Source organism: Carettochelys insculpta, chromosome 1 (assembly GCF_033958435.1).
Source record: "Carettochelys insculpta isolate YL-2023 chromosome 1, ASM3395843v1, whole genome shotgun sequence".
NCBI classification, from domain to species: Eukaryota; Metazoa; Chordata; order Testudines; family Carettochelyidae; genus Carettochelys; species Carettochelys insculpta.
Window position 1 is genome coordinate 236237634 of NC_134137.1, and position 10206 is coordinate 236247839.

Consider the following 10206-nt stretch of genomic DNA (forward strand, 5'->3'; position numbering starts at 1 on the left):
AGCGAAGGTGCCATGATTAAAGATGGCACCCTCCGTAGCTTCCTCAGCCCGCTTCCACTGTGGCCATCCAAACCGTGCACGATGCTGCCAGCATTCAAAATGGCGCCCGTCACTGCTTGACTAGACTGGCTTCCAATATGGCTGCCCCCCTCCCCATCGTACAGGCTGCCAGGATCCAAAATGGCTCACGGCGACTTCACTGGGCTTGATTCCAACAGTGCAGCCACACCTCACACAGCCTCCTTTGCCCTTAACCAACATGGCGGTGGGACGCGCCCCTGGTTATTAGAGCCCCCCCACACACACCCCGCTCCGCCCCGCGCTGGGGGCTCAGATCCGAGATGGCGGCGGCCGAGGCGGAGTACGAGTCCGTCCTGTGCGTGAAGCCCGATGTCAGCGTCTACCGGATCCCGCCGCGGGCCTCCAACCGGGGATACAGGTAGCGAGCCTGCCCCCCGCCCCGCCCGCGGCCCCAGGCTGCTGCCCCCCGCCCCGCAGCCCCCGTGCTCCCCTCCAGCCAGCGGCTCTGTGGCCGGGCTTGGCTGTGGGCAGCGCGGCGCGGGCCGGACCTTGCGGAGGGCGCTGGGCTGGGAGCGCCCGGCGCCCTCCGGCACCTGTGCTAGACGCGTGGCAGGCGGGCGGCCGCTGCCTCGCCGCGCTAGTGCCCCGGCTGACGGCGGGGGCGCCTCAGGCTGTTAAGCGAGTGAGCGCCGCAGAGCCCGCTACCGCCGGGCCCCGGGGCGTGCTCCGGTGCCCCCTGCCACTGCCTGGCTCAGCGCCCCAGGGGCGGGGCGCTGCGGTGTTGGGCGGCCTGGCCCCGCCAGGGGAGCAAAATGGCCCCGTGCTCCGCGGTTGTGTGTGTGCCAGGAGTCATCCACCACCTGCTGCTCCCGGGCGGGCAGTACGGCTCGCCCCGCCTTAACCCTGCAGCTCCTGGCCAGGCGAGGCGGGGAGAGCCGCCCTGCCACGGCGGTGTTCCGAGGCAGCCGGCCTTGCCGTGCGTTCGCGGCCAGGGGGTTGGAAGGCCGGTACCCCTGTGTACTGTGGAGTCTGACTTTGACTTACTGAGCACCTGCAACTTTGTCAGCTGCACCTGGAGTAGTGGATGCTCCTCTCCTCTCCTCTCCTCTCCGAATCAGACCCCAAATCGGTGTCACACGCTTCACTTTTTGCCTGGAGAATATTTTTTCCCACGTTGCAGAAGTTTGGGGGTTAGCTAGTTGAGCTTGCGCTGATTATTTTTATAATCAAAATAAATCATTTATTTCAATTCCAGGGCTGACTTTGGTCCTCAGTTGTACCTACAATACTCTGACAGCAAGAGTGAATGGATTTTGACTAAAACTTGAGCTTAGCCTGCACAAACTCTTTCATGGTGACATATGAGCCAGAAGGATTCATCTTGACCCTCAAATCCCAGGATGAGTTTTCAGGGCCAGTAGTTAGCACACCTTTCTCTCCACCTATAGGTATAGCATACATCACCTGGAATTGCAGGACATGATTGTCAAACTGCACAATGCAATTCATGTAAAGTAACTGATGTGACTGGTATCAGAGGAGTAGCTGAGAGAGTCTGTAAGGTGCCACAGGACTCTTGTTATTTTTGAAGATACACACTGTCAGATATTTTTGAGAATAAGCTTTCCTGAGCAAAGACCTGCCTCGTCAGATGAAGTAGGTGTTTGCCCATGAAAGCTTATGCTCCAAAATATCTGTTAACCTATAAAGTACCGCAGGTGTCATCTTGTTTTTGAAGTGATTGGCTTACATTGTGAAGTGTAAGTGCCCATAGTCCTAGTCTTTTTTATTATAAGTGTTGCTGCAGATGCTATTCTCAGTCATGTAAACGTCTAATCTAGTTTTTGAAATCCCTTAAGTGGTTCATTTTAACGCCCCGAAGCAGAGAGTTCCATGGATTAACTTTAATGGTATGTGAATGTGTGTAATTCATTTAAAACACCCTGTGTTTAATTTCAGAAGGTCTCATTGTTTGTTTTCCTAGAACAGAACAGGGGTAAATAATGATGACTGTCTGGTTTCCTTCTCTAAGCCATTAATCATTTTTTACAGGCTTTCACTGTTTAAACTTAGCAGCCCTGTACTCTGAACATCTCCTTAAACTAAGGTTTTTCTTCTTCCTCTGTCTGTACTTCTAAAACTTTTTGAATGCCTCTTTCTGGGTTTTTGTATTTCTGCCTACAGAAGGGAGTGAATACAGGAAGATGGGTCATCAGAGCTGCCTGTGTTGAACTGGTAACATATGAGAGAAGTTTGAGGATTTAGTTTCAGAAGTGATGTAAGATAAGGAAGCAATGGGTGCAGCTGTTCAGAACTGAAATGCATCAGCAGTGTTTGTGTGGGAATTGCAGGACAGGAAGACTCTGGTGTCCCTGAATATAACCTTGCTTTTCTTTTCTCTTTCCAGGGCATCTGACTGGAAACTGGACCAGCCGGACTGGACTGGGCGTCTCCGTGTTACTTCAAAAGGCAAAATTGCGTACATAAAACTAGAGGATAAAATTTCAGGTAAGGCAGGGTGAGGGTGGGAAGTTTTTATGGATGCTACTTTGATTAGCCCTAGGGGGATACCAGTATTCCCTGTAAGCTTAGTGCTTATATGGCTGCCCAGCAGAGATTCAAGTACCGACCAGCTGATTAGTAGAGTGCCCACAGCTACCCAGAGTGGGGAGCATATGGTTGTATTAGTGGTATATGTCTGCCCATGCCTTGATGAACATAGCAAAATTTATTTTACCCATGGACAAAACACTGGAGGGAACCCTGAGGTGGTTAATAGCTCAGCATGGCGGTTTCCTTTGTGGGAAAGACTGCATGGTGTTCCTTTCCCTTATTCTCCAGGGGAACTCTTTGCTCAGGCTCCTGTAGACCAGTTCCCTGGCATTGCAGTGGAGACTGTGACAGATTCCAGCCGGTACTTTGTCATCCGAATTCAGGATGGGAATGGTGAGTAGAAAGGGAAGACAGCCTGTGGTGCACCAGGGAGTGTGCCATAGACGGGCAAATACAAACTAGGTGGTTCAGGGCATGGGCCCAGACTTCCATTTCATTTCCCTGTGGCTGTGGGTGCTTGACCCCTGTTCTGCCCTAAGGCCTCACCCATTCTGTCTCTTGCCCTCTCTCCCAAGCACACCCACCCTCACACTACCTCCTGCCCCTCAGCGTCTCCTGACTGTTGCCGAACAGCTGATCTTGTTGGGTGGGAGGTCTGTCAACAGGTAGGTGGTGCTGAGGGGGATGGGAATGAGCTGAACCACAAGGCTGCTGGTGGGTGCATAGGTGCTCTAAACTCGGAGCACCTTGGGAGTCGGTGCCTATGGTTCAGGACAAAGGAGGTCTGGCCTTAGCTTGATGATTGAGTTACAAGGATGCTGGCTGTTCTAAGTTCTGATGTGTGTTTGGAGTGGTTAGATGGTTGGACAACTTGTCTCTGGAAGGGACTGGAGGAGGTGGGTTGCCGTAGGCTGAGTGAGGGAATCTGACATCTGGGCCAGGAGGATGTTGATACGTGAGGCCAATAAGGAATCGGCAAGGTTTCCCCTCTCTCACTCTGATGTCTGTTTCCCACCAGGACGAAGCGCTTTCATTGGCATTGGCTTCTCAGATCGGGGTGACGCCTTTGACTTCAATGTCTCCCTGCAGGATCACTTCAAGTGAGTCCTACCTCCCCTTGGGCATTGGTTCTCTGCCCATTGGTAGCATGTGGTGTTTGCTCACCCATGTCATTGTGGGGGAAGGATTCCTTTGGGCCCTGGTGCAGCCCAGCTGTGCCCTTGAGGACCCTGTCACCCAGGGTTGGGCTCAAAGTTAACCTGGGTCACGGAATTAGTCTGGCCTCTGACATGGCAGTCTCCCAATTGCTGTTGCTGCACGGCAGGGTGGTTGGGACGTACGGTAGTATTAAAGGATCTGTCCTTCAGGGGATGTGGTAGCCTAAGCTTTGCTGCCCATCTCTAGTGCTGATGGTGCGAGGCAGAACTACGGGTAAAACCCGACTAGATGTCCCCAGAAGCAAATCTCCTGTGGTCCCTTCGAGGTCCCAGATTGTCAAAGGGGCTCAACTTTGTTCCTTTTGTGAATCCAGGTGGGTGAAACAGGAGACAGAAATTTCCAAAGAATTCCAGGAAACTGACACACGCCCCAAGCTGGACCTAGGGTTCAAGGAAGGACAGACCATCAAACTAAGCATTGGGGTAAGGATCTCCCCAGCCTAGCCAACTCTGGGCCAGACTCGCTGCCATCTCCGCGCCCCACTTGAGAACCCTCTTCAAGTCCATTTCTCTGTCTTTACAGAACATGCCAACAAAGAAAGGTGGGGCATCCAAACCCCGTACAGTTGGACTGGGGGGGCTGAACCTGCTCCCACCACCTCCAGGAGGCAAAATCGCTGCCCCTTCAATTCCTCCCCCATCTTCAACAGCCATTGCCAACCATGTGACCCCACCACCAGTGCTGAAATCCAGCAACATGGGCGATGCTGGTGAGTGCTGAGTGCAAACTGGGGGGGATCACCAGCACATGGCAATTTATTCTACTTCAAATGGGATTATCTCAGAGAAGCTCCTGGCCTGTGTTACGTAGGGAGAGGGGTGGCTAGACAATCCATGCACCATTCTGCCCTTGAAATCAGAGTCTCCCAAGCCTTGTCAGTTGCCCATTTGCTCACTTGAAAGTCCAGTCCTGATCAGTGCTAATCTAAGTTCCTATCTGTCTGGGGGGGCTTGTGTGCAATGAATCTGGTGGGTCTCCCTTCTGTGTCTTGAAGCTAATATTCATAGTGTAAATCTCCATAATGAGTTTCCGAGTTCTGATGGTGGATAAGGCTTGAAAGGGTCACAGAGCTGGCTTGTCCATGAGGTGCTTGCAGTAAAACACAGCTGAAGGCATGGCGGAGACCCAGCAAGAATACCTGAGAAGAGTTATAATATAATCCTGGAACCTTCACATCTTTTCTGAATACAGCTGTATCTACAAATGGTCAATGGATTTCATTAACAATGACCTTGCAAGAAGGAAGTATCCTGTTAGGTGATGGCATTTAAACATTCCAGGTCTGTGGGTCTGTTTTCTTAAGTCTGTGTGTTTGCACTTCTTCCTGTCCTCAGACATCCTACTAGACTTGGACTCTCCCTCATCCATCTCTAAGGCATCAGCACCGACTACTGTTCCAGCCACCACAGACCTCTGGGGAGACTTCAGCACTGCATCCAGGTAACTAGCAGGGAAGTGGATAGAAGACAGAATGCATGAGAACGAAGGGAGCCCTGAGGGGCACTGGCAGAGCTTTGAGGAGAGCCCAGGGCTGGAATAGCAGAGGGGCTGCAGGGCAGGACTGGGGGTACTGGCAGAGCTGTGTGGGGAGCCCAGGGCTGGAATAGCAGAGGGGCTGCAGGGCAGGGCTGAGGGGCACTGGCAGAGCTGTGAGGGGAGCCCAGGGCTGGAATAGCAGAGGGCTGCAGGGCAGGGCTGAGGGGCACTGGCAGAGCTGTGTGGGGAGCCCAGGGCTGGAATAACAGAGGCCTGCAGGGCAGGGCTGAGGGGCACTGGCAGAGCTGTGTAGGTGGGACAGCAGCTGGGACAGGAACTGTTCCCTCTGACAATCTTTTTGTCTTTTCAGTGCTGTTCCCAATCAGGCTCCTCAGCAGTCCAACTGGGTCCAGTTCTGAATGGCCAAGGCAACGGAGTGGGAACAGACAGATGACCAAGAGGCTTTAGGGGCATCAAGGGAATGGGAAGGATCCCAACCTGTGAAGATTTCAATCAGAAATCCTGGAAAATCTTTCCTTCTAAAGTTTCTACTTCAGTTGAGACTGATTTTTTGATCTTTCAGTGAAACTCCCAGATACTGAGGGAACATCTCAAAATGTTGCTGTGTGATAGACAGGGGGAGGAAGGGAGTTGCAGCTCCTCTACATCTGGCTATTGAGTGATGCATCCCATCTTTTTTCTGAAAAATCAGGACTCTGTAATGGGGATTGTGTGTGTGAAGGTGTCTGAGGCTTTTGTGCTCTTAAGGTCTCCCACTGTTAAAAACCTTCCATAAGTATTCTACAGTAAGGACCGAAATCACTACAGCCTGGTTTGTGGGGCTAAATGCTATTAGTGTGTCATGCAGCTGTGTGGGAGCTCTAGTTGCATTGATGGATTAGCTGCAGCCCTAACACAGAAACAGCTAGGAGATGGGAGGAGTCTGCCTTCTATTGCCTGTGGAACAGAATCTTGCTCACTAAGAGTTAATCATGGGATGTCTGTAGCTGAGCCATAACCCCCTCCACTGCTCTCTCCTGGGTCTGATATGTAGATCTTGACCAGTGTTTGCTGTGGCCTTTGAGGAGGAGACTGGTCCATGTATAGACAGCCTGCCTTGAGGCCACAGACCTCATGGTCATGATGTTTCCTTATTTGGTTTGTTCTGTCAAAAGCTGGTCTTGGTGATGCTTCCCTCCCAAAGAAATTCTTGTTCTCTCCACCCCAATCTCTATATGCCCTTCTGCTGTTTTAACTGGATGTATATAAAAATGTCTTTTTTTTTTTTTAAATTGAACAGCCATGGTAGTGTGGTGGTGGCTGGTTAGTGACTGGATTTTTCTCACCTTTCATCAGCACTTCATCTTCCTGCCTATCTCCCTAGTCCTGGTTAGACTCCTGTGTCTGGCAGTGCTGGCTGAGTGCGCTGAAATCACTTGCATTCTGCCAGTTTTGCTGCACCAAGAGAACTCAAGCTGCACTGGGGGATGCTGTGAAAGAGGCAGAACCAATTGGATACCCCACACCCAGCCTGCTTGAGGAGGGATTGATTGCACATGGGAATCTGGCTGGACCTGAAGAGGCTCTGGTCTTGCACGACACATGGGCTAGGACAGCTAGGCCCCTTTGGAACTGGATGTTTGCTTCTTGCCCCCCCGGTGATTTTTGCTGTGTGGGATTTAGTTGCCATGATAAGTGAATATGCTCTGAACTCTCCTGTCACCTGAGCTCTTCTTTAGGACACACAAAGTTGCTGAGGAAGAGAGATACCGTATCTCCCCCCTTGTTCTGTGTGGGAGGCTCTTTAAGCCCCTTGTTTTCATTCTCCCCGCTCCCCAGCATTATGTAACTGAGTAGCCATACATGTCCACTTGCTGTGCTGGACGATTCCCCCCCCGCCCCCCCGGAAGGCCAGCTCTCCCACCTGCTTCCTGTGTACAGGCTTCAGTGGAGTCCCTAGCAATGCAGCCAGTCTCCCAGTTCTGCAGTAGCTGGGCTCCACTTCCTAGAACACTAGGCTTGGACTTTGCAGGCAAATGTCTTTCTGTTTGTGACAATCAACTACTGGCAACACATCTGTCTGTACTCTGGAAGCACTAAAAATCAGCATTCTAGTTTCTGCCCTCTATCCTTAAAATCCCAGGGCTAGAGCTCTTAAAGGGGAGCAGCTAGTTGGACTCTTCTTACTTTTGATTTGTTTGCAAGTCTCTGTATCTCCTCTGCTGTTGTGATTGTAGACTACCTCTGCAGGCTCATGAGTACTGTGGGCATTGAAAGGCTAATTTGCACTTGGACCATCTCTCCAGGAAGCAAAGATTACCTTGAAGAGACACATGGGAGTGTCATGTCTCTTAAAGCTGCTGCAGTTCCACTCGTGGAAGTGGGGACCAGACTGCTCGCTAGGCTGGATGTATTTTAAATAGCCACCTATTTCTATCCCTTCCCCCAAAGTTATATATTCCCCTCTTGCTATTTGTTCCTGGATCTCACTGTTTTAGCTTGCTGTCTTGAAGGCTTCCCTTTCTCTATGAATTTGTTACATAGATGGGTATGAATTATTAACCTCTTCCTCTACCGCTGTTCTCTAAACCAGACCACATGCCCTGCTGATTGGCTCAAATCTTTCGTATCAGTGGCAGGTCCAGTCATTTCAAATATATATCAGTTTCCAAAACTAAGGAAGTTCACAGTATCAATTAACCAGGAGCCCCCCCTCTCTCTGTGTAATGTCTCTTAGCTAGTGTTCTGGAGCTAATATATTATGTATTTGAAAAGCTGAAGAAGCAAAAATTAAAGATATATGTATATAAAGCATAAAATGTACTGTGCAATAATGGTAATTAAAAACAAGAAACAGTGGAAAAATGAATGGTGTCTTTAAATGAATTTTGTGCTGGGACAGCAGCTCTGTCCACAGAAAACCTGTTTGTACCTCAGAACTGCCATACTTGGTTCATCAAGTCCAGCCTTCTGTCTCTAACAATGGCCAGTGCCAGAGCTTTAGGGGAGTGTATGGAATGGGGCAGTTGGATGTTCTTTTCCCCCTCCCACCACACATGGGGAATTGTGTGCAAGAAATTTCCTCTTGTTTGCATTAAGCCCGTGGCAGCAGGATACAGTAGTGAAAATGCTTTAGGGTGAAAGGCACTAGTAGTAATATTTCTCGTAGTGAAGCCCATGCTCGCTCTGCAATGTAGCGGTACCACAAAGTGAGGTGATTAAACAGCTGGCGCTGAGCAGCTGAACTTCAGGATGCTCTCAAAGGGAAGTACAGATACTGATAGTGCAGAAGACATGCTCAGGGATAACTGGCTGAGAAGGCCAGTTCCATGTGTTGAAGATGAACAGCTCTGCTGATGCTTGGGTAGCTGTTAGAGGAATTTAGAGACTTTTTGCATTCTTAATCTTCAACCCACGGCGGTACAGGTAGGAGTGGGTGGAGATGAGTTTCTACAGTGGCTGATGGGAAAGGTGGTGTTTGGCTTTCTGTGAACGGGGAGAGGGGTCCATACCACAAAGAGCACTCCCCACTCATGAGGCTCATTTTCCCAATGTTAGTCATGGCAGAGAGGACAAGAATTGGCCCTGAAAGCGAAGTATCCCTGCAGGTGTGGGGGTGTGACTATCTGTGATTGAGTGTGCAGCGAGGTGACAGGTCAGGTAGGCCTTTCTGTACATGTTTCGTGGAGGGAGAGTCTCCAGCTGTCTGTCTCACCTCTGCCATTGCCCCTGGGGCAAGTTCCAGGAAATCTACAATTGTGGAGTGGGGGGATTCTGGCAAGGGCTCCCGCCAACCTTCTGCATGCTGGCAGGGGCCACTCTTCTCTGCTTCTGTCCTTTGAAATCTTCAGCGTCGCTAGCATCAGCACAGCAACAACTTTTGGTGGGCATGTGTACAGCATACCTTCCCCCCCGCCCCCACCCGGCTGCTGTGTTCCCTCTGTCTGGGGATCCAGGGGATGGGGTATGACAGGCTGAGAGCAGAAACCTCCCATAGGTTTCCTGCCTGTGAGTCACTGGGATGGTCACTTAAATAGAAGATATAAATTGTCCACTCCTGTGCTGGAAAGCTGGATGACTATCTCAAAAATGGACCTGGTAAATCTGCTAAAGCAATGGTTGACAGTGTGGCTGCTGCAGTGGAGGATCACAAACTGGAGAGATTGGAGGAGGATGCTGTGGCTACATTGTTCACTTTTACTCTTTTGAGCCAGTTTTATATTGCATAAGAATGTGTCTGTAGCAAAGTTTGCTTGTCTGTAATTGTTTTGTATGCAATCTATAAAAAATTATTTTCAGCAGTTGGCAACCCTCGGGCAGGTAAATAGATGGGTGTGTACAGCAGCTTTTTTCACCCCAGATCAATCTGCCTGGATGTAACCATGCAGGGAGGCACTAAAAAGTGGGAGAGGAAGATGGCTGGACAGAGTGAGAATGTACAAGGGGTGGGGGGTAGGAAAGAGGAAGGGAAAGGCCTCTGCTTTGGTAGCTTGCTCTTGCTTTTGCATGTACAGCAGTATTGATGTGCCCAGTAGTTAGGGACCCAGTTTGAATTGCTTAGTTTTGGTAACAGCCTATAAATCAACCTCTTTTCTCTTCCCCTCTCCTCCCCCCATCAGGCAGGGGGACGGCTCATTTTCTCTGTATGTGAAGAGGGTGAAGAGATTTTGCTCTCGCATCAGTTTGTTGGTGCAGTGACCCCTTGTCAACACCTGCCATTTGCCATCTCCCACACCTTGCACACTGAAGCAAGGAGCTGGTTAAGACCTCCTCCTAGCTGTGACCTTATACACAACAGCTCTCTCCAGAAGAATGACTAAGGCTAGGTCTCTGAGCATGAGTCTGTGACGATCTCCTGATCATCTGCCAAGTAATTTTTTATTTTGTGCTGCAGAATGCACCAGTTGCTTCTGGGCCTGTGAGAGTTGAAGCTGGGTG

General features: G+C 50.4%; 1 protein-coding gene across 1 annotated transcript; it reads left to right on the plus strand.

Annotated features, from left to right (window-relative positions):
• Positions 1-254: 254 nt before the first annotated feature.
• NECAP1 (NECAP endocytosis associated 1) lies at positions 255-8127 on the plus strand. Its single transcript, XM_074983645.1, has 8 exons — positions 255-439; positions 2429-2529; positions 2863-2967; positions 3593-3674; positions 4106-4214; positions 4315-4501; positions 5127-5232; positions 5639-8127. The coding sequence occupies exons 1-8, from the start codon at positions 342-344 to the stop codon at positions 5685-5687; spliced, it is 837 nt and encodes a 278-aa protein (XP_074839746.1). The 5' UTR covers positions 255-341; the 3' UTR covers positions 5688-8127.
• The last annotated feature ends 2079 nt before the right edge of the window (positions 8128-10206 follow it).